Below are 24,676 nucleotides of genomic sequence, written 5' to 3' on the forward strand. Positions count from 1 at the left end.
ACCTACCTGCCCGATTAAGGGACCTGACATTCCACGCTCCGATCCGTAGAATGCCAGTTTTCTTTCTCCTGATAATGACGTCCTCCTGAGTAGTCCCCACCTGGAGATCCGAATGGGGGACTATTTTACCTCCAGAATATTTTACCTAAGAGGACGCCATCATCATTTAATCACACAGTAAAGCTGCATGCCCTAGGGAAAAATTACGGCTGTAGTTTCCCCTTGCTTTCAGCCGTTCGCAGTACCAGCACAGCAAGGCCGTTTTGGTTAGTGTTGCAAGGCCAGATCAGTCAATCATCCAGACTGTTGCCCCTGCAACTGCTGAAAAGGCTGCTGCCCCTCTTCAGGAACCACACGTTTGTCTGGCCTCTCAACAGACACCCCTCCGTTGTGGTTGCACCTACGGTACGGCCATCTGTATTGCTGAGGCACGCAAGCCTCCCCACTAACGGCAAGGTCCATGGTTCATGGGGGTAGGCTGTTGACATTAACAAACTAAAAGTGGGGTAAATTAGAATGTCAGTGTTGTTTGTTTTGCAGGATTCTAAAAAATGTTCAAATGTGTGTGAAATCTTATGGGACTTAACTGCTAAGGTCATCAGTCCCTAAGCTTATACACAACTTAACCTAAATTATCCTAAGGACAAGCACACACACCCATGCCTGAGGGAGGACTCGAACCTCCGCTGGGACCAGCCCCACAGTCCATGACTGCAGCGCTTGCAGTATTCTAATGGAGTCGTTTACAAGGTGTGATAAAGTTCCTACACAGAAACTTGTACAATACCTGCTGTATCATACACTAACGCGGAAGAAAAGTGCATTCACTGGTTATATGGTTTCTGACCAGTGATAAGACAATTCACTATCACAGACTGTGTTCAAAATTACCACTGTCAGTGGCAATACGCGCTTGCAATCTGGCATGTAACGACTCTTGCACATGTGCTAGCATTTCAGTGGAGATGTCGGAGCAGGCCGCAGTAATACGTCACTGCGTATCATCAGGTGTAGTTGGTATATCTCGTAGACAGAGTTCTGCACCTTCCTCCCCAGAGAAAAGTCCACAGCTGTCAAATCTGGGGACTGGGCCGGCCAAGGTGCAGGTCCTCTGTCTTCAGTCCAAGAATTTGTAACAATTTGGGACGACATTCTGTAGTACTTCATGCAATATGGGCTGGACAGCCATTATGTTAGTACCACAGGTTCCTCCTAGTCTCCAGAGGAATTTCTTCTAGCATTTGTGGAAGATGGTCTGTTAGGAGGCTGTGATAATTGTGCTCGTTTAGTGTTCCATCTATGAGCTGATGGTTCACTATCCCACATTAAATGTTCACACTCCTGGATGCTGACGATGTACCTGTTGAAGACAATGGGGGCAGTCAACAGAACAATAGGTCATATTTTGGCAGTTTACCTAGCCATGATCGGTAAATGCGGTTTCATCATTAAACAAGATACATGACACATCAGGAGTATCTTATCTTAATGCCCATGTACAGAAATTAACAAGATTTTCATAATCGTTTCCATGGAACTCTTAATGGAGAGAGATATGATAGGTATGGAACCAATGTCAATGGAGAATATGTAGGAGACTTGCCTGACTTATGCCACTTCCTCATGCGATTGCATGGGAGCTAACGTGTATATGAACTGCAATAGCACCAAGAACAGTAATTTCCCCCTCTTTTGTTGTCACTTGTTTCCTTCAGTTACGATATCTAAGTGTTACACTACAATTTTTACGTTATGGTTGAACAGGTTGATAAAAAATTGCGAGGTGGACATCTATTGGGACATTGCCAAGTACACCATAAAATAATGAACTGCATTCTTCCTGCACTCTCCATACACCATGAGCATGTCGGTTTCTCCTGCATTGGTAAATCTTCTGTCCACTCACGACCTACTGCTTGGACTAGCTTGTCACAATGCACTCAAGGAACGCACAAGGCCGGCCGGGGTGGCCGTGCGGTTCTAGGCGCTACAGTCTGGAACCGTGTGACCGCTACGGTCGCAGGTTCGAATCCTGCCTCGGGCATGGATGTGTGCTTATGCCCTTAGGTTAGTTAGTTTTAAGTAGTTCTAAGTTCTAGGGGACTGATGACCTTAGAAGTTAAGTCCCATAGTGCTCAGAGCCATTTGAACCATTTTTTTTGAACGCACAAGCACACTATAAGCAAACATAACAACATCATACCTAGCAACTATGCAGGTCGAATGGCACAAACAAGTGCCAGTGTGGGAACTTTTCAAAATACGATATCTTGCAAATGACTCTCACTAGAAACCTGCAAAACATCACTGACATTCTAATGTACCCTACTTTTAGACTGTGAATGCCAATAGGCATTGTTCCGTTTTAAAAAGTGTATGTTCGCACAAAAAAACACTTTCTATGTATTATTACAATCTATTTATTGGCTAACAATACAAGCCTCTGACTATTAATACGTTCTGTGAAAACTGCACATCAATAGATACACATTCATAATTTCATAAAAATATTCCAAATCCATTAGAAATTTCACAGGTGCAAGACCAAAACTTAGAAAATAATTATTAAAATGAAAATAAATTTTTATATAACATGTTTTTAAATCGGATTAAGAAGCATAAAATAATTTCTCCTTGTCCCACACAGATTACTAGTCATGCAAAATTGTGCTTGTAAATTTTTGGTATTTATGACAATACTTGTAAGACTGATAATGATAAAGAGGAGGGGGGTGCTTACAATAAATAATAGTTATAAAGTGAACTGCATCTCTGAGTGCTGAACTTCTACGACTAGCTATGACCAAAGGTAAGTTTTTCTACTCGAGGGGCAGTGGTTTGTGTACCTCTTTCAAAGAGGTGTTTCTGGAAGGTCAGACATTGAAATGACAACCGATTTACTAATTTCTGGTCTGTCTTTACACTGTTATAATGTGTAGTGTTTGGTGGTTTATCCTGGAATCACCACGTTGTTTCCGATGGCTCACTATCACGGTGGCGGTTTTCTCTGAATCGAGGTACTCACAATATACCCTTGACACAATGAAATCCGGAAAGCTCAAAGCCTGTATGACCCTTAAGATGGAGTGTCCCATATGTTGCGTACTCGTTTGTGGCCGCAATCAAACATACCAATATTGCATATTCTCCTCATCCTACACTTAAGTGTTTCATTATAGTCTGTAAACTGAAGAGCGAGCAACGGTTGTTGTGGGGGAAGTGGCCTTTCCTCGAAGAACGCCTTACTTGCCATACAGGATGACTGAAGATTCCCATCACCAAAAATTTTGCATGTGAAAATATTCGTGCCCTTTTAACACAGAACATTTTAAATACTTTTACCCAGACTCTCTTAGCAGTGAAGCCTTCATACTCTGTGTCTCTCATTGCCACCGTATGTATTGTCTCTCTCCCACTGTCCCCCTTTTCTCCCACTGGCATCTTCTCCTGTCTGTCTCTCACTGTCACTATCTTCATCCCTTTCTCTCGCTCTTTCCTTCTCACTTACAGTCGGCTATCTTTCTCTTCAATCATCATTTTTGCCTCCTCTCCATACATGTCCGTGAGGATGATTTGGTCGAAGTTTTGACTCTTAGAATGGGGAAATTTAATAAGTGGCTATAGGTGGTGGAAGAAGGTGGGCAATTTTTTTAGTGCCAAAGATTGCTTGTCTGGAGGGAGGAGGAGGGGGAGAGGGGGTCCAAACCTCCCCCTCCCCCCAAGCCTATGTTTGGTTTCCACCCATCTCTCTTTTTCATTTCGACTGTCTCCTCTCTCTTCTGCTCCCACTGCCACTGTCTCCATTCATCTCTCTGTTTCTCTTTCACTGCCCCTGTCTCTCACTGACCATCACTACTCCTCTCTCTTTGGTTCCTACTGCTATGGTCTTCGTCCATCTATCTTTCTATTTCACTGCCACATTCTCTCTCCCACCATCACTGTCTGATCTCTCTTTCGCTCCCATTGGCATTGTCTCCTCTCTCTTCCACCAACACTGTCTACTATTCTCTTTCAGCACAAAAAAAGTGCAAATATTATTGCATGCCAAAATTTTTGGTGATTAAGGCCGAGGAAGGACTGAGGCAGCTGGTTCCACATTTTTGTCACATTCTTTTAAACATGTGCATATTCACCTTTTTAATGCTCGAAAAGGAACATTTTTCAGCTGGTATATTTCTTTTCCATTTTACGCAGGGGTGCTGCTTATATGAAACAAATTATTTAGGTCAGGAAAGTCTTGATGGTTTACTTACATATTTCGACACATTTACATATTTTGACACATATAAACAAGAAATAATTACGTATAAGGTTAACACAAAATCATCTCCCATTGACACGACTTCACTTTACACTATTTAGGCCTAAATAAAAATGCTGAACGTTTTTAGACTACAACTACTGTATACCAAAAAATGTGGTGTTTGATCTGTAATTACAAAGAATTACGTACAACAAAATAATTTGTTGCAAGGTGCTTGATACGCCAGGTGGCACCGCTGAATACTTTCCAGGTCAAGACAGCCTGCATAAACAGGAAGCGCCCGTTACACAAATACAGCGCACCTTAAAATTTTATTACAGAAAAAATTGCGACTTAAAGTCTCGTTTGGTGACCTCAAAACCCTTGCGATGTCTCCTGGAAACCTTATCATGTGTTCTCGGCATCACTTAAAACAACATTTACTCATCAGACGGGATAAGAACGGTAACTGTGAAGCTCAGGATCTCAGTAACGGATAATAATATAAAAAACTTTTCGAAGCTCCTCGGAAAATAATTTTATGAATGAATGATAAAAATTTCTATGATTTGCTCTGAAGACAAATTACAGAAGTGGCCATCCCCACAATTGGTACTTTTGCTGCCTAAAAATCTTGGTTTTACAGGGTTCTCCTGGGAACCGTGCATCAGAAAATGGTTCTTTTATAAGCCGTCTAAGACCCACCCTAGACCATTCCTAAAACAAAAGAACCAACTGATTTTCTCAGTTTGTCAGCGCTGGGGGAGGTGTGTAATGTTTAAATTTTGACCCTGTGCTATAGGATAAACAATATGTCCGTTTTCCGATGGGTATGTAAATATCCGCTAGACCAAGGGCTATCCAAAACACTTGCCCCGCTTGTCTCTGTGATCAAAAGCATTCAAGATACGATCCCTTGAAAAATCACATTTTTGCGCTTGGCTTTTTAGGACTTATTGGTATCTTGGATATTGGAGCATGGACCGACTAATTTTTGTATTACGTGTAGTTTTAAAACATTCAGTGGAAAATAATCATTCTGAGGCTTGACTAAGAACTGCGTTGCCACACATTTGTGGGGCATGCTGCGGAAGGACGTACGGGTGAACAATTGGGACGCAACCTGCAGGTGTTCCTTGTGGCATAGCTGGGAAAGAGAGTGGGGTCTCACCTGCTCGCACTTCGGATTTTACCAACTGACTATGACGGCCAGTAGAAAGTCTGTCGACATCTTATTCGTGTGACACACTCCGTTCACTGTGCTTTCCGTAACTGAAAAGCTCTTGAGACTGTAAAAATAAAAATTTTACTACAGCGGTGTTACAGCGCAGTGAGATACCTCTTTTGTTGCGATTTTTGGTGTTACATTATCAACAGACTTTCGGTGTTTACCAGGTTGAAGGCACTGGTGGAAACTGGGATAGTCAGGCACTTGCTGCGCAAGGACTTGCCACAGATCGAGATCTGTCCGCTGGACCTGGGCAGTAAGGAGCGACAGCTGCGGAACTCTGATCTGTACATGACGTACATGATCGTCGTGACCGGCTTCTGCGCCGCTACCATCGCCTTCTTCGGAGAAATTCTCACACGTCAGGTATGTATAACGTATGAGTAAGGCACAGGCAGCCCTGTGTCGTGTAGCAGGAGGCACATTATTATTATTATTATTATTATTATTACATGTCTTTGTTGAGAACTTACCACCCACTAAAACGCTAATCTGTAAATATATGTTGGCTACCTTAGAGTATCAGTGTATCCAGAAAGATAACCTTAACAAATGAAGACTTTCAGGATCCACAAATTTCGTGCAGCCAGCCAAATATAAAGAATAAGAATCTTCCTTAAATGCATAAAAAAATGCGCAAACGGCTCTAAGCAATATGGGACTTAACATCTGAGGTCATCAGTCCCCTAGACTTAGTGCTAAAATTTTTCAAATGGCTCTGAGCACTATGGGACTTAACTTCTTAGGTCATCAGTCCCCTAGAACTTAGAACTACTTAAACCTAACTAACCTAAGGACACCACACACATCCATGCCCGAGGCAGGATTCGAACCTGCGACCGTAGCTGTCGCGCGGTTCCAGACTATAGCGCCTTGAACCGCTCGGCCACCCCGGCCGGCTGACTTAGAACTACAAAAAAATGCGCCACCTGCAGATATGCAAACGACTTTGGACTTGGATTTAAGGAGGGTAAAGAATGAAAAAAGTCTTTCCTTCCATTTCAGTGCTGTTTATTTAGCCAATGCCATGTTTTAACTGATATGGAACTTCTCCAGTTTCATGGAGAACCAACCATACCTGTATATAGACTATTATTAGTATGGGTTCACAACATCCAAAGGAATTCTACAGCTACAGCCAGCCGTTCACTAGGAGGAACCTCCTCTGTCTGCATGTAGTGTAATCACAAGGTCAAATGTGACATCATTTTTCAAAGTGTTTGCACATTATGTATCTGAGGCAGGACATGTGAACCAGCACAGTATTTACCTTAGCCAATGTGGAAAACTGTCTAAAAACAACATCCAAATTGTCTGGCACAACTGGTCCCTGTCGTTAATTTGTGGGTGCATTTGATAAGGGGACTGAGTGCCTCCCTGTGTTCCAGAAGAGGGCACTTAAATGTGCTTGACTATCTAGGCAGGTTGAGTAAGAGAATATAATGAATAAATAAATAAATAAATTGACTGTGAAGTGAAAACCAAAACAAATAACAAAAACAAAGACAGCCAGTTCGAAAGTGCACAGTTATAAAAGCCAGATTTTCTTCTAGGCACCATGCAGTAATGTCTAACTATGTCTTTTGCAGTGTAGTATGCTCGGGTCCTCAGTGACATGTTGCACACAAGTTAGTCACTGCAGTGCTGTAACAAGTCTGCCCATCATTTGATGTCAATTTTTCTAAGGTCACTCAAAATGTGAGGAGGGTTTCTACAATGACGTACTTCAGGTTTTCAAATGGTTCCAAGAATGTCAGCAGATACATCAAGCTTTTCCATTTGGTTCATTCATTACCCCTTGAGCAAGGTTTTCCCAAGGTGGGTGCAGTGCACTTCTGCATTATTGTCTTCATAGAGGGGCCTATCACCAAAACGCTGACTGCAGGGCTGGTTTGTAGACTGGAGGGTCCTGTCCCTGTTTTTCACAGCCCTCTGATTATTCTCTATAGCAATCAGAAAACTCGAGTGTTTGAATATGATACCAGTCAAAAACGTGTCTGAACATAAGCCACTGTGTGCCCTAGACACCCATTAGTATGTGGCTACTGCCCTCCCCCTTTTCTGTAACAATCGACTGGAATGAGACAAATCGTGCACTCATTTGTGAAATGAGCCCAGTGGCACTGATCCATGTTCCACTCAAGGAGTTCCCATTTAACACCTTCTTCATGTGCCACAGTTCTTGGGGGTGGGGGCTGATGTGCATAATCAACAGCTAGTAGCCAAAGGGATTGTGTAGGGAGAGAGTTGCACACTGCTGGGCAACACAGTCCTCCCAGTTACCTCCAAGAAGGCAGTGCACAGTTCTACAGCATTCCTCTCAGTGCACCTATGTTGTTGTTGTTGTTGTGGTCTTCAGTCCTGAGACTGGTTTGATGCAGCTCTCCATGCTGCTCTATCCTGTGCAAGCTTCTTCCTCTCCCAGTACTTACTGCAACCTACATCCTTCTGAATCTGCTTAGTGTATTCATCTCTTGGTCTCCCTCTACGATTTTTACCCTCTACGCTGCCCTCCAATGCCAAATTTGTGATCCCTTGATGCCTCAAAACATGTCCTACCAACCGGTCCCTTCTTTTTGTCAAGTTGTGCCGGGACATAATTTATACGTAGGTGATTCTGACTTTGAATGACCGCTAGGAAAGACCGCTACGGTCGCAGGTTCGAATCCTGCCTCGGGCATGGTTGTTTGTGATGTCCTTAGGTTAGTTAGGTTTAACTAGTTCTAAGTTCTAGGGGACTAATGACCTCAGCAGTTGAGTCCCATAGTGCTCAGAGCCATTTGAACCATTTTTGACCGCTAGGAAACAGATCTACAATGTCTTGGATCTCACAATATGGTTGAATGTTCGAATGATGTTTTTGTAATGCACACCAATTTGGTGGGCAACTTCCCACGATTATAACCTGTCTGTCTACGAGGGTGTCAAATGAAAACATTAAATTTTGCGCTGTTATCCTCTAAGCTGGTAAGCGTTCTATAAACAGTGTGCAGAATGGCCCGTAGGTGGCAGCATAGTGCAGATCCACACATACCGTCACAGTATCAGTATAAAGATGGCCGCCCCACAAGCGACTTCCACCAGGGAAGAACAGCGTTCTGTTATACGGTTTTTGCACAGTGAAGGTGTGAAACCTATTGAAATTCATTGACGAATGAAGGTTCAGTACGGTGATGCATGCTTGTCACAGCAGCAAGTCTATGAATGGAGTAGAAGTTCGCAAATGATGTGACTTCAGTGGAAGATACTCCTCGTCCAGGTCAGGCACAACGAGTTGAGACTCCACAGAACATTGCAGCAGTTGAAGCCATAGTGAAGGAAAACTGCAGAGTGACACTGAATGACATTGCAGCATGTTTACAGATTAGTCATGGGTCAGCACATCACATTATGCATGATGTGCTCCAGTTTCACAAAGTGTCTGCAAGATGGGTGCCATGGCAGCTAACTCCTGAAATGAGAGAATGATGTGTGGATGCTTGTGAAGAACTTCTTTGGTGCTTTGAAAGAGAAGGTGGTGGCTTCCTTGCAAGAATTGTTACTAGCAACGAAACCTGGGTTCACTTCCATCAACCAGAAATGAAGAGAGCGAGCAAGGAATGCCATTCCTCATCACCAAAACCAAAGAAGTTTCAAACAGAATCATCAGCAGGGAAGGTTATGCTGAACCTCTTTTGGAACGAAAATGGCGTCATTCTGGAGCATTACATGCCTAGAGGGACCACTGTCACCAGTGCATAATACACAGATCTCCTAAAAAATCATCTGCGACCTGCAATCAAATCAAAGCGACGTGGATTGCTGTCAGCAGGTGTCCTTTTGCAACATGACAATTCAAGGCCCCACAGTGCCTGTATAACAGTAGCAACAATCACAGACCTGCATTTTGAGTGTCTTCCTCATCCACCATACTCACCAGACCTTGCCTCAAGTGGTTTCCATATGTCTGGACCACTCAAAGACGCAATGGGAGGAAAGAAGTTCCGTTCAGATGAAGAGGTATGCCTCACGGTGCATGAGTGGTTGCATGGACTACCAAAAGAATTTTTTTCTAAAGGAATTTATGCACTTTGTAAGCGCTGGAGGACTTGCATTGAGCGTGGGGGGTATTATGTTGAAAAGTGATACAGCTTTGTACCACTTCTGCACAATAAATAATATTTAAAAAGACATTTAAGGTTTTCATTTGACTCACCCTCGTCTAAAGTGACAACCTGTGAAAAGTTTAAGCTTGAAATGCCTTTTTGGGGCATACTGACTAACAGAACAGTCTACACAAGCAGCATTGCTCCATTTATGGTGGAGGCAGTGTGCTCTACAGAACTGTGCAGAGGAAGCAGGTTTAGTTTTATATCCATCACACAGGTAACAAAGATGAAGGTACTGACAGACAGTAGTCATGGGTCTCATCAGTATATTGCCAGTATATTCAGGAAAAATTATTGAGCCTCTGTGCATGTTGTAATTAGTCTGATCTTATCCACACATTCTCTATGGGGGCAATATGTAGGAGGTTATAGTATATTCTTAGAATCATCATCAAAAGCTGGTTTTGGAGTTAGTAGACTTCTATTTCAAAGAGTCCACCAGCTCAGTTCTTTCAACATCTCAGTGACCCTCTCCCATAAGCAGAACAAACAAACCTGTGACTATTCCTGCTGTCCTTCTCTCTATATGTTCAATATCCCCCGCCAGCCATATTCAGTATGAGCCCCACACACTTGACCAATATTCTAGGATGAGTTACAAGAGTGATCTTTAAGAAATCTACTCTGTAGACTGATTGCATTTCCGTAGTATGCTACCACTTACCAAACGCTGCTACTTGCTATACCCGTGACTGAGCCCATGCAATTGTTTAACTTCACGTTTCTACTAAGTGTTACACCCAAGTATTTATACAAGTTTATAGATTCCAACTGTGACTCACTAATATACTCATATGATACTATGATTTTTGTTTTGTAAAGTGCACAATTTTACATTTTTGAACATTTAAAGCAAGCTGCTAATCATATCACCACTTCGAAATCTTATTGAGGTCTGACTGAATATTTGCATAGCTTTGTTCAGATTGTATTTTGTTATAGATAACTGCCTCATCTGCAAGAAATCTGAGGTTCTTATTAACATTGTCCACAAGATCATTAATACACAACAAGAACAGCAAGGCATCCAACACGTTTCCCTGGGATACATCAAAGTTATCTCTACATCTATTGATGACTCTCTATCCAAAATAACATAAGGCATCTTCCCTCCCAAGAAATTCTCAGTCCAGTCAGATATTTCGTCTGATCCCTGATATGATCATACTTTTGATAATAAGCACAGCCATGGTACTGAGTCAAATGCTTTTCGGAAATTGAAAAATACTGCATCTGCCTGACCGCCTTTATTGATGGCTTTCAGGATGTCATGCAAAAAAAGTGAGAGACAGTTGGCTTCCACATGATCAATGTTTTTAAAATCTATGCTGGATGGCATGGAGGAAATCATTCTGTTTGAGATACATCATTATGTGTGCGTTCAGAATATGTTCCAAGATCCTACAACGAATGGATGTCAGTGATATTGGATGAAAGTTTTGTGGATCACTTTTGCTACCTGTCTTGTAGACAGGTGTGATGTGTCATTTCTTCCAACTATAAGCCACAGTTTTTTGTTACAGGGATCTACAAAAGATTGTAGTTAACAGAGGGGCTAACTCAGCTGTAAATATGGTATAGAATCTGATAGTGATTCCATTTCGCCCTGGGGCTTTGCTCAGTTTCAACAATTTCAGCTGTTTTTCTATGTCACTGACGCTAAAATCGCTTTCATTTATCTATTCAGTGATACAATAATTAAATTGGGGCGCTACTCCTGGATTTTCCTTTGTAAAGGAACATCTTAAAACAGGGTTAAGCATTTCTGCTTCTGCTTTCCTACTCTCAACTTCATTTCAGTCTCATTTATGAGTGATTGAACACTAACTTTGGTGCCACTAACAGCCTTTATGCATGACCAGAATTTCTTTGGGTTTTGTGAAAAATATCTTCTGGTAAACCTTCCGGGATGTAAGGTCATGGTCCATGAAACTCTTCGGCTCCTAACGTTTCGTCCAGAGCTGCGCTGGACATCTTCAGAGGGGTGTTTCTCCTCAGGTGAGTCTTGCCGACTCGGGTCGGACGTCTGAGAGCGACTTATATATCGTAGAAAGTGGGCGTGACCAGAGTTACACGTGATATGCAGAGATAATCTTTGTCAGAGATAAAACTTAACTATCGATCGTAATCTTGTCACGGATAAAACTGTCTAGCAATTCTGTAGTGCTACTGTCCAAATATCACTGAGTTTCATGGTCTCTTCTTATATTTCGTCTGATCCCTGATATGATCATACTTTTGATAATAAGCATAGCCATGGTACTGAGTCAAATGCTTTTCGGAAATTGAAAGTCGCTGTCAGACGTCCGACCCGTCAGTCGGCAAGACTCTCCAGAGGAGAAACACCCCTCTGAAGATGTCCAGCGCAGCTCTGGACGAAACGTTAGGAGCCGAAGAGTTTCATGGACCACGACCTTACATCCCGGAAGGTTTACCAGAAGATATGTCATCTGGTCGTGAAAGCCTTCATACCATTTGTGAAAAATAATTTGACATTATTCTGCTACAGCAGTCATTGAAGGCTTCATGCATCACTTTCTTGCCTGTCAAAAGCATTTCACTTAGCATCTCTCTTTCTGTTTCCCTGTACTTTGTTTTATATCAATTATGCAGTAGTCTCTGCTTTTTTAGAAGTTTCTTTATAGTGACTGTACATCTTGGAGGATCTCTCCCATTCTGAACTGTCCTACAAGGTACAAATCTATCCAGTTCATGGCCAACTATTCTTTTAAACTTGAACCATAGTTCCTCTACATGCTGCAGTTCTGAGCTAAAAGTTTCAAATTCCTCAATGAGATATGGCACTCTCATTTCTCTGTCTATCTTGCTGCACATATAAATCTTTCTGCTTGTTTTAATTGTCCTTTATGTTTTGGCACTCACTGTTGCTACAACTGCCTCATGGTCACTGATTCCAGTTTCAATGTGGACTTCCTCAAAGAGTCAGGTCTTTTTTCTTTTTTTTGCTGTTAGATCTAATATATTTCACCTGATACGGGAAGTTTTCAGAATGGCAGTTAGTACTATTTCACAGGATGTCTTGTCATGCCCACCCCTAACAAAATTAAAATTATCCCAGTTGATTATTGGATGATTAAAATCTCTTCAAATGATTACAGTAACATTAGGGAACTAGTGTACAAGTGAACTGAAGCTTTTTATGAAGTTTTCAGTTACATCAGATGGAGTCCTTGGTGGTTGATAGAAGGACCCTATTATAATATTTTTCCCACCCTTCGTACTGAGTCCTTCACAAACAACCTCACATGCAGCTTCAACTTCTAAGTCAGCAGATTTGAATTTCTTGTCCACTGCAACAAATACACCAACTTTATTTTCCATTTCTCTGTCCTTTCGGTATATGCTTAAATTTTCCCCAATGACCTCATTGCTATCAGCTTCATGTTTAAACCCACTTTCAGTGCCTAATACTGTGTGAACTTTGGAATTTTTAGGAATACTTTGAACTGTGGCACTTTGTTGTGAATGCTTCTACAGTTAACCACTAGGATTTTGATACTCTAATTTGCAGGAGACATTTCTTTGGATCTTACTCTGATGCTTCTGGATTTCCCACAGCTATCATTATCTGGATAGGATGGTGAACCACCTAATCTAAAAAATCCTTGCGTGCACCCCTCACACAGTTAGCTACTTGAGTAACTGCCTCTGATATGTAGTGCACACCTGAGCTGCTATTTAAGGGAACCATGCAATTCTCAACCCTATTGTGCAAGTCTAGGAAGTCACAGAACCCTCAGAGTCCCTGATTCAGGCCTTGACTAAGAGCTAGGGGGGCCACGATCTGTTCTGAGAACAGTGATGGAGATTGTGAGCTTCATTGAAACTCCATGAGCAATGCTGATATTCACAACCCTCTCTGCTAGTCACTGGAGTGATCGAAGTATGGCCTCAGAGCCCTGATGAGAGGAATTGTTTTTTTTTTTTTTTTTCTCCAATGTGCATCACACTCTGTATTTGGTTGCACCCTGTTTGCTCGGTGGCTCTTCAGCATGCTAAATGGGACCTTCAGGCACACACACTGGTTGTACATGGTGTTGCTTCCTATCACTTATTACCACTTCCCTAAAGGGTACCATTATTTGCCATACATTTGAACTGCTGAATATTAATACATACCTACCATATTGTGTTTGTATCCTCTTGACACAGAACAAAGCAGGTTTCCTAAAAACAGGTGAAATGAGTCTCACTGCCTCAGTTTCAGGATATTGCCCAGTCCAACCAGCCAGACAACTGGAGATCTACAATGAGGCAATAAGATCATTTTTTGTTTAAGGGGTGTTAGGGACTAAACAGCGAGGTCATCAGTCCTGCAATTCAAAAGTTATGTGCATAAGATAGAGACATCCAGGAAAAGTGGGCAGATCCAGTCAGAAGGGTCAAACTATAAAGCAAGGAAGCTAAAACCACACCAAATAGAGGGCATAAAATGGTAGGTCAAATCTAAAAACTGGAAAAACAGAGGGATAAAAGAGCAGTCTTGGCGTGGGGATGTGGCATTGGGTCCCAGACCCAAGAAACATGATGAGAGGCCCCAGCCACAATCATTCTGCCACTGCTCCAGGAGACAAGCAAAACATTATGATTGAAAATAAAAAGTTCTTTCCTGAAGGAAACTGAGGGCTAGGTCAACCATCCATCAGTCATCTGCTAATATTAAAGACAAGGAATTTGGAAGGCTACACTTAGTATAAAGAGCCAAAAGAAGGGGACATTCCACCAATATATGGGATGCCATCAGCCTGACTCCTCAGCCACACTGTGGGAGCTCTTGATACGCAAGAGAAAACAATGGGTGAGCCTAGTATGATTGATGCATAGGCAGCATAAGAAAGTGGTGTCCTCCAAGAGGAGTGGAGGGAAGAGCACCAAACCACAGTAGTCTCCTTGATTGTGCAGAGTTTATTACTGAGAGCAGTAGCACACTAGATGTCATTCCACTTTTGGGCAAAAAGGGATTTGATGTGAATCTGCATAACTGCACCTGGAAAGGGAATGGGGGATATGTATCTGCCTCTCTAGCCAAATGGTCAGCCAGTTCATTCCCTGGTATGCCAACATGACTTGGGATGCAGAGAAAGACAACTGAGCACAGGCGGCATGGCCAAGGGGAGAGAGAAAGTCATGGTTAGCAGAGACCAAAGTGTGATGAGAGTAGCATTGGTCTCTGGCCTGCAGGCTGCTCATTGAGTTGATACCTATTAAAATACTGTGGAGAGAGGCCTGAGTAAGAAAGAGGAAGGTCTTGTTAATGGCTAGTAGCTCTGCTGTGACTACGCTATATGATCTCGGCAGTAAATGGTGTTCCATGGCAGTAGGAGATTTAAAAGCGTATCCTGTCTTATCTATTGTTTTAGAACCATCACTGTAGAAGCTGGTAGTACCTTGGAACTCCTCAAGGATAGAATGAACAAGATGCCAGAATATCACAGGGATGGCAGAGACTTTAGGACCCTTGAAGAGGTTGGTCCTAATCTGTGGTTAGGGCACTATCCTAGGGAGGAGGTGGGAAAAAATACATGTGGCACTTTCCAGGGAGTGGAGATGGAGATCCTGACAGGGAAGTGAGACATATTCCACCAGAAAACCCACCGAAGGGGATGTATCAGTAGGGAGACATTCCTCATGTGCAAAGAGGATGGGGTACATAGGGTGGTCAAGGAATCATGAAACGGCAATTGCATAAGAAACCAGGAGTTGGCTCTATCGTATTTGTAGAGGAGGAATCCCCACCTCTGTGAGGAGGCTGTCAATGGGACTAGTCGAGAGGCACTGATAGCCAGACGTACCACATAATGATGAACAGGGTCAAGTAGTTTCAGAGTGGAAGGAGCTGCTGAGCCATAATCCTGACACCCAAAATCTAGTCTGGACAAAACTGCAGCACAGTAAAGATGGAGAAGAGTAGCACGTTCTGTGCTCAAAAATTTAATGGTCCAAGAGGCAGAGAGCATTAAACTCCCACATGCATGTAGTCTTCAGGTGATTAATGTGGGGTAGCCACATCAGCTTTTTATCAGAAAGATGGCCCAAGAAATGGAACTGCACTACAACATCTAGGTGCTGGTTGCCTAAATAAAGTTCTGATTTGGAGTGAACTGTAGGACTATGGCAGAAATGCATAACCCACGTTCTGGATGGAGAAAATTGGAAGACATGGGAGAGAGCCCATACAGAGGCCCATTGGATTCAGCAGATGCCACTGACTAGGAGCTACAAAAGATGCAAAAATCGTTGTCATACAATGAAGGTGCAAGCCCAATGATGGTGATGGGGAAGAGTGTGACATTTCATACAGAACTCTGTGGGATAACATTCTCTTGAGTATGAGGGACACTGAGTGAGGTGCCAGCCTGAACCTGAAAGAGCAAGTGGGATAAAAACCTGTGGATAAAATCAAAAGGGGGCCACAAGAGCCCGAGTCATGTAGGGTAACTGAAATGTGATGGTGCCAAGCCGTGTCATATGCCTTATATAGGTCAAAGAAGACCACTATAAGATGTTGATAATAAGTAAAATCCTGTCAGATTGCTGTTTCCAGTTGAGTAAATTGTCAGTTGTAGATCATCCTTCCTGAAAGTCACACTGGTACAGCAACAAAAGTCTCTGAGATTTGAGTACCCAACATAATCAGAAGCTAACCATCCTCTCAAGAAGTTTATGAAGTAAGCTGGTCAGGTTAATCGGTCAGTAGCTGTTGAGAGACATTGGGCTCTTTCCGGGCTTAAGGGTGGGGATAACTATGCTGACTTGACATTTCAAGGGGAAGGCACCCATGGAAATGGAAATGAGCATTTGGCATCATTGACCGGGAGGCCCCTTAGGGGCAGGTCCGGCCGCCTTGGTGGGCAGGTCCGGCCGCCTTGGTGGGCAGGTCCGGCCGCCTTGGTGCTGGTCTTATGACATTCGACGCCACATTGGGTGACCTGGGCACTGGATGGGGATGAAATGATCATGAAGACAACACAACACCCAGTCCCTGAGTGGAGAAAATCCCCGACCCAGCCGGGAATCGAACCTGGGTCCATAAGACAGCAATCCATCACACTGACCACTCAGCTATCGGGGTGGACAAGGCACCCATGAGCCAAATGTGGTTGAAAACTCTGAGTAGATGTGGCCTCTGGGTAACATCCAGAAGTTGGATCATCTGGTTGTGGATGGAATCTGGGCCTGGGGCCACATCATGTGAAGAGGTAAGTGCCTGCGTAAATCTCCATTCAGTGTTCATTATAGGCTTCATCTTGGCAGGATTGAAAGAGAGGGAGATTTCTTCAACTAGTCATTTCTGCTGGAGGAAGGTAGCAGGATAGGAAGAAGATGCTGATGCTGTTGCAGAGTGTGTTGTGAGGTGTTCTGCAAGGACTGATAGATCAGTACACAGAGCACCCTATAGGATAACACCCTGAACAGCTGACAGTTGCTGTTAGTCCAGAAGGCTATGGAGCCTGGTACCAAATCTACAATGAAGAGTGTAATGTCTGCAGGGAGGAAACATAATGCTCCCAGCATTCCTTTTTACTCTGTTGAATAAGTTAGCTGGCCTTAGCATGAAGACTCTTAAAAGTGATGAGGTTGGTCTGTGAAGGGTGTCATTTAGATCATAGCAGTACCCATTGGCAGTCATGGACATCTGCTACATCTTTGGTCCACCACAATACTGGTCAATGACTGAATGGGATCTGTGGACAGGGGGATAGCAGTGCCACCGTCTTGCAAAACCGAATCAAGAGAGAGGTTTTGAAATGCACAGCAGACATGTATAAAGGCCAATTGGCCCTCTTGAATGCCCAACTTGTGGGCCTGTCTGTGTTGCAGTGCCAGGGGAACAACAGAATCACCAGAAAGTGGTCACTGTCATGAAGATCATCATGAGGTGACCAATGTAGGGAGGCAACAAGAGCAGGGAAGGAGATCATGAGATCAATAGCAGAAAAGCTGCCATGTGTGGCACTGAATTGGGTAGGGGATCTGTCATTGAGGAGATACAGATCAAAGTCTGTAATAAGTTGGTCAATTAGACTCCTACCTGTCGAAGTGGCACTCTCCCACAGGGGGTAGCATGTTGAAGTCCCCAAGGAGGAGACAAGGGGGAGGAAGTTGCCGCATTAATGTAGGCAGTTCAAGTGGCCTACCTGGAGGGAGGTAGACATTGCAAATGGTGATTTCGAGGCTGTTCGCGCTCGTACTGCCATTGCTTCAAGGTTGGTATGAAAGGGGATCCAGTCACTGATGACAGTGGTGCAAACCAAAGTGCAGACCCCTCCAGATGCTATCCCAGAGCCAGCACTATTCCCACAGAATGCCCGATGAGTATGAAACATTGGAAAGTGGTCATCGCAGAAGTGCTTTTCTTGAAGAGTGAGACTGAATGCAGGGGAAGAGGCAACAAAGTATTGTATTTCCAGTAGGTGATGATAACATCTATTGCAATTCCAGTGGATTAGCATGTGGCAAGAGTCCAGATTAGATACAAAGAAGCCTAAGAAATGTCAGGTCACTCATTTAGTGGTCATAACCGATGAGGATGGGACGATATCCGTAAAGAGGTGAGACTCAGGTTGTGAGAGGGGAGATGGCACCTCTGTAGGCACAGGGAAGGCCTTGTCGTGGGACTTATACTTCTTCTTCTTCTCTTTTGGAGGATGAGGACAGGACACACGTCCTTTTGCAAGGTCCAAGACCAAAAGTGAGTGAGCAACCTTGGGGCATACATCTTGTGGCACAGTTGTGATAGCAAGTATCCAGCCTGAGAGACGTCAGGGGGGAGAAGTCCTGGGGGGGGGGGGGGGGGAGCCCCATCACTGGTGGGTGCCAAAGAAGGGGGGCACTTCTTTGGCTGCGGAGGAGGAGCAGCACCTGGATGGGAGAGCATGGGGACTGCACAGGAGGGGAAGGGGAGGGGGAAACGGGGTTGAGGTAAGGAAGAGGGAGGAGGAGGAAAGGATGTAAAAGAGGCAAAAATTGAAGAAATCAACACTAGGAGGAGTCAGTCGTACAGGGCGTACATAAGGTCCAGGAACACTTTCAATTATTTATTGCACAAGAACCAAACATTGTACAGATATCATACATATGTCGTTTTGAAGAGAAACCCAGAAATATTTTTCTTTTTTTTTTTTCATGTATACTGTCACAGTGTAGTTTGGTAATTTGCCAATAGTCAGCACTAGTCACAAACATGGCGAGTTCAGGTGCGGAGTGAGCTTTCTGTGTGCTGGAGTTCAACAAAAACAAGTGTGCTACAGCTGTTCAACGGATGTTTAGAACTAAGTATGGTAAGAAGCCACCAACAAGGAAGGCCATTTACCACTGGCACAACAAATTCATTATGATGGGTTGCTTGAGCCTGGCAAAGAGAAGCAGACATCCCAGTGTGAGTGAAGTGAATGTTGAGCATGTACGAGAGACATTCGTAAGGAGTCCAAAGGAATCGGTGTGGCATTCATGGTTTGCACATCGAATATTTGTGGAGAGTGGCAGTCATGACAATTTACACACACAGGTGGTGGAACACAGGGACTTCCCTCAAGGAGTAGGTGTCCATAGTCACAGAGAGTCCACTGTACAGCAAGCACAAAAAACACCTCATGGGTGGCAAAATGTATGGCTTCACATCATATGGGTAGCACACAACATTGACATTCTCTGGGAAGGTATCTCTCTGAAAAGCCAAATTAAAGGCGCTGGTATCAGTGTGGTTGTCCTTATTACCCTTCTGCACATGTCGAACAAAGTGAACGCCACATCGCTCTAGATTACCTTGGAGTTCCTCATCAGTTTGCGGGATGAGGTCCCAATGAAAAATCACTCCCTGGACCATATTCAGTGGCTGATGAGGGGTAACAGACACTGGGATGTTGCCAAGATCACTAATAGCTGCAGAATGGGTGGCAGAAGAAGCTTTGATCAACAGGGAGCCCAACCACATCTTACTGAGAGACTCCACTTCACCAAACTTGTTCTCAGTATTGTTCACAAAAAACAATGGCTTTATGGCAGTGAATGTTCCCATCCATCCAAGTACAGACCAGGAAGTGGGGAAAGTGTTTCGTTCCAAGATGGCAAGCTGGCCCTCTTCTCAGTTTCTCATGATTCTGCTTTGGTTCACTGCTTTTAGTTCCTCAACCAAAGCTTATTAGGTGTAGTACAAGTACTGCGTAATTCTCTATTGCCTACACTATAATATTCCAATAACTGAGATTTGGTCTTTTTGTTTTTGACGCAAAAGACTACCTACTACGTAGGAACTATGTAGTTGGGCCAAATGAGACTAAGGGAATTAAATTAGACTGGAACCCTGATTTAAATGAAGAAACACATCTTTGAGATGTGACACTATGCTTAGTCTTCAAAATACTGAACAGATAACAGAATGTTCAGCATTTTGCAAAAGGAATGTGATTTCCTGCACACATCTACTCTGAAAGGGCAGACACTGTGAAATGCTAAGCCAATGTGATAATGACCCACATATGCAGTTTTTTGTATGTGACAACATTAACATATCTAGTGAAAATTGGAAGTGCTGATAACAATGGAATGTTGGGTTTTGTATAATGGTTTGTAGGATACATCTGTTGGTTGATCGTACTTAGCATGGTACCACATGTCAGGGTTTCTTCCTCATCCAATCGTGTCTGAAATGTGGGAAGAACGACTGCTTAAATGCCTCTCTACTTGGAGTAATTACTGTTTGTGGTCTCTGTGGATCAAATGCAGTCAGGTCTTTAATGGATGTTGCAGTCCAGAGAGATGCAAAACTTGTCAGAACATTGTCAAAACAGTTACCAGTTCAGAATGAGTTTTAATTTTGCTGCAATGTGTGCACAGATTTAAAAATTCCTGGAGGGTTAAATGTCACATAATCCTTGGCTGTAAAGTGCCCTTGCTGAGTAACCATGTGGCCTGTCAGATACCACAATGTGGTGCCCAAATCATCGCTGAACCTCCACCATGTTTCACTCTTGGGACTCAACCTCTGCCTTAAGTTGTAAAAAATGTGCAATGAGACTCATCCAACCAAACTGCAGCATTTCAGTGTTCGACAGTCCAGATTTTATGGCTGTGGCACCTTGTTTTCCTGCTACAGGCATTCACATCACTGATGAGTAGTTTGGTAATCCAAGCTTACCCTGCAGTTCCCTGCTATGGAGCTGCCCTTGTGTTGTTTCAGTTCTGACAGGATCTGTGAGTGTGATATTCAGTCCTGCAATGACATTTGCAGCTGTCTTACTCTTTATTTTTTGTCACAGTCCTCGTAATGACTGTCCATAATAATAATAATAATAATAATAATAATAATGAGCGTATGGCATTGGTGGCTGCGAGATCCCTCGTGGGGCGGTTCGGCCGCGCTCCACAAGTACTTTAATGCCACTACGGCGACTTGTGAGTGAATGAGGATGAAATGATGATGAAAGACACACAACACCCAGTCATTTCAAGGCAGAGAAAATCCCTGGCCCCACCAGGAGTTGAACCTGGGACCCCGTGCGTAAGAAGCGAGTACGCTACTGCAAGACCATGAGCCGTGGACTCTGTCCATCATGATCACCCAACACATACCTTCCTCTGCATTGTGACTTAGTGGATGTGTTTCAACTTTCACTGTGCACTGTAAAAATCTTTGATATGGTGCCTCTTGAAACGCCAAACACTTCAACAAACCTGGTTACGTAAGCATGCACTGTACAAGCAACAACAATTTTCACACATTCAAATTCATTTAGCTCCAACATAATGCTCTCACAAATACACAGAACACTGTTCTGGATATGAATGACACTTGCAACATACTGAGGACATTGCACATCTGCTGTTTATGGTCAAATACAATTTCTAGTGGTTTCTCCACATTTTTGTCTAAACCCTGTACCTTAAAAATGTGATATGTTTCAAATTGGTTTGTTTTTTACCGTACCAGAGTAGTACAGAGCTCTAAGATCTAATAATATCAAGTCTGATATGTAAGAAAAACCTAGGATGAAATAATTACAATATTATGAAATGAATTGAGTGCTACTTCGCTTATAGTAGAGATGTTAAGTCACAGACAGGGTCAACAAAAAGACTACAGATAGGCAACACACACACACACACACACACACACACACACACACACATTCATGCAAACACAGCTCATACACATGCCTGGGGTAGCTGGGGGCCCGTGTGTGTGTGTGTGTGTGTGTGTGTGTGTGTGTCGGCTTTTTGTTGTGCCTGTCTGTGATTCAACATCTCCTCTATATGGTGAGTAGCAGGCTACCCTTTTAATAATATTGTCAGTTTTCGACTCAGATGTTACATTGATGTCATAAAAAAATTTCAGGTAAAACGATGTATTGCTGAAGCAGAGCTGCAGGCAGAAGCATCTGCATCTTATCCAGATGACTGGAAAACTGTAAAGGCACAAGCCAACAGAGCACCGTACACTATGTACTTAAATGGGAATATAATTAATGTTAAACAGCCAGCCTACAGCATTACAAAAGATTTCCAATCATCAAGCAGAAAATCACTGTCAAGGCAGAAAAACAGTAATTATGTGTTTCAATACACAAGTTAAATAATACCAGTGAAGAAAATTTCAGTAGTCGTAAGAAGTAGATTTCTTTTGTTCACACAACACGCAAATGTCATACGTAAGCTAGGGCAGGCATCTAACAGCATGAGAAACAGTGGAAAAATAGTTCAGATTTGTGCCACCATCATATTATCTTAATTTTTTTCAGAACTACAGGTTTATTTATATCACACTAAAGCTGAAGTATGTAAGAGGGAGTATACTGATGCTTATCAGAGGCCACAGAAAAAAAGAAAAGTTATTCTTCTTTTACAAAGTTTTTCCTGTGCTTTTGTAGATGAGAATTGAATATAAAACTGTTTCAGCGTACTTTTAACTGTAATATTCTGTCTTCATTTTTTACTTATATACAGTATTTTACATACAAGTTTGCTCCTCGTAGGTTCAATTTTTAACATTCTGTTTAAAATACACCATTTCTTTATGTGATTTAAGCAAAATATAACATCAGTAAAGTTGAAGTGACAGCATCTGAAAGAGTAAGTAGAAATTAATCATAACAAACATTCATTTCATTACTCACCATTAACCCCCATACAGAATGTAAATTGTACAAAAATCGAACTGTATCTTTTTTGTACCTTAGCCATATCCTTAATAACTTTATTTGTTCTATGACCTCTTAATATAAATCACATATAATGTTAAGTATTGATGTTCTTTATTGGCACTTTTGTAATATCGTATATATAGCTACCAAGAATTAAAGGAGTAATGTGTGTAGCACGTAACTGATTTTTAAAAACATGTTATACTTGAGGTTTTGTTAACTATTTAAAAACAGTTGATCACATACAATACATATGGTCAAAATAACATTTCTTATTTACATTGAACGTATATAATTCAGTTTTATGTAATGTTTCACAATAGAGACATATATATTTGGTGTTCTTTTGGCAGCCAGAAATAGAAACAAAGCTTATGTTTCAGCTTTTGTACTGGTGATGAAATATTATTGTTAGTTACACTACTGAAATGTAATATACACATTTTATTATCTTCGCCATGTTTTCAGAGAAAACTGTTGTGTATTGATAACTGATAATATTTCTGGAAAGATGAGAAATTGCCCTTATAATCTGACAGAATAAAAATGTAGTATATATGCTACCATAGTGCATGCCACATAACTGTAAATACACATTTGTGAATAAAGCTCTTTCAAGACTATAAAGCTCTTTCAACATAAAGATGTTAGCTCATGTGTCAAAGAGTCTGCAAATTTGTTGAACACTAAGTTCATTAAGAACTCAGTTTAACTTGGACTTTTCGATTTATTTTATTTCCTTATCATGCACACCATGAAAATTAATTACTATGATAGAGTACACCTACATTTTTTTTGTTAAATTCCAAAGAATAATTATACTATTATGGAAACATTATCACAGCAAACATTATACAAACACATTCTATTACAAATAGTAATTAGTCATTTTCCCACATCACCCTGTGTTCAGAGAAGGTAATTAACTTATCTAGAAATATGACAGTTCAAAAGTTACTAATTAATTAATCCTATTTCAAGATACTTCCCAGTACTGTACCACATCACATTTCTAAAATCTGTTTTGATAAGACTGTAGCCCAAAATTTTCTAAGAGCATTTTGAATTTTAAGGGAAATATTCCAAATTTAAACTTTTGCTAAGATGAAACAGTACAATCTTATTTTTTTCTAAAACACAAAGGTACAAATCACTTTAAAATCGTTAGTAAAAAAAATCCAGTCCTATTAACACTATAATGTTCACTCTGCAGTAGTAGTATTCTATGAGGGCATGCTGAAAAGTAATGACTCCAAATTTTTTATGGGGAAAGTTTTCAGCCACCAAAAGAAAACAAACAATATTAAAATTCTACATCTTTATTCTTCATGCTTACAAATTTGCATATTTCAGAAATATGTCACATTACAAAACTGGAAGGTACAGGATGACAGTTATTGAACTATATGAAAAAAATCTAAATTTTTTACAAACTATTGTGTGCACACACGTTATTCAACATGTAAACATCACTACAGATATCCAGATAGGTTATGACATGTTAGATATGCCTGCCATCATAGGCGATGATGTGGTGCAGACGAGTACCGAAATTCTGCATGACCCGCTGATGTGTCAGTGTTGGAACATCGATGCTGTCAATGACCTCCTGAATGGCTGTTTCCAGCTCAGCAATGGTTTTGGGGTTATTGCAGTATACCTTGTCTTTAATACAGCACCGCAAAAAGGAGTCGCGTGTGTTCAGATCCAGAGAATATGGCAGCCAATCGAGGTCTCTGGGTACCCCAGAGCCAGAATGTGCTCCCCAATGTTGAACTCCCTCCTGCTTTGATGGGATCAAGCTCCATCTTGAATGAACCACATCTTGTTGAAATCAGGATCACTATGGATAATGGGGATGAAATCATCTTCCAAAACCTTCATGTACTGTTTGGTA

The 24,676-nt window shown here is 42.0% G+C and overlaps 1 protein-coding gene and 1 non-coding gene across 2 annotated transcripts in view; one reads left to right on the forward strand and one right to left on the reverse strand.

Moving 5' to 3' along the window:
- The window catches only part of LOC126198932 (ionotropic receptor 93a), a 151,910-nt gene extending 129,275 nt beyond the window's left edge, over positions 1-22,635 (forward strand). Inside the window, exons 9-10 of the mRNA XM_049935570.1 lie at positions 5,639-5,837; positions 21,975-22,635. Of these exons, the coding sequence (XP_049791527.1) occupies positions 5,639-5,837; positions 21,975-22,211 (436 nt within the window). The 3' untranslated portion in view covers positions 22,212-22,635. The remainder of the gene's footprint in view (positions 1-5,638; positions 5,838-21,974) is intronic.
- On the reverse strand, positions 6,284-6,367 carry Trnas-gga (transfer RNA serine (anticodon GGA)). The gene is given in 2 exon segments: positions 6,284-6,318; positions 6,328-6,367. It is a non-coding gene; the product is annotated as a tRNA-Ser (tRNA).
- Positions 22,636-24,676: the final 2,041 nt, after the last annotated feature.

This window comes from Schistocerca nitens, chromosome 8 (genome assembly GCF_023898315.1).
Source record: "Schistocerca nitens isolate TAMUIC-IGC-003100 chromosome 8, iqSchNite1.1, whole genome shotgun sequence".
In the NCBI taxonomy this organism is placed as follows: Eukaryota; Metazoa; Arthropoda; class Insecta; order Orthoptera; family Acrididae; genus Schistocerca; species Schistocerca nitens.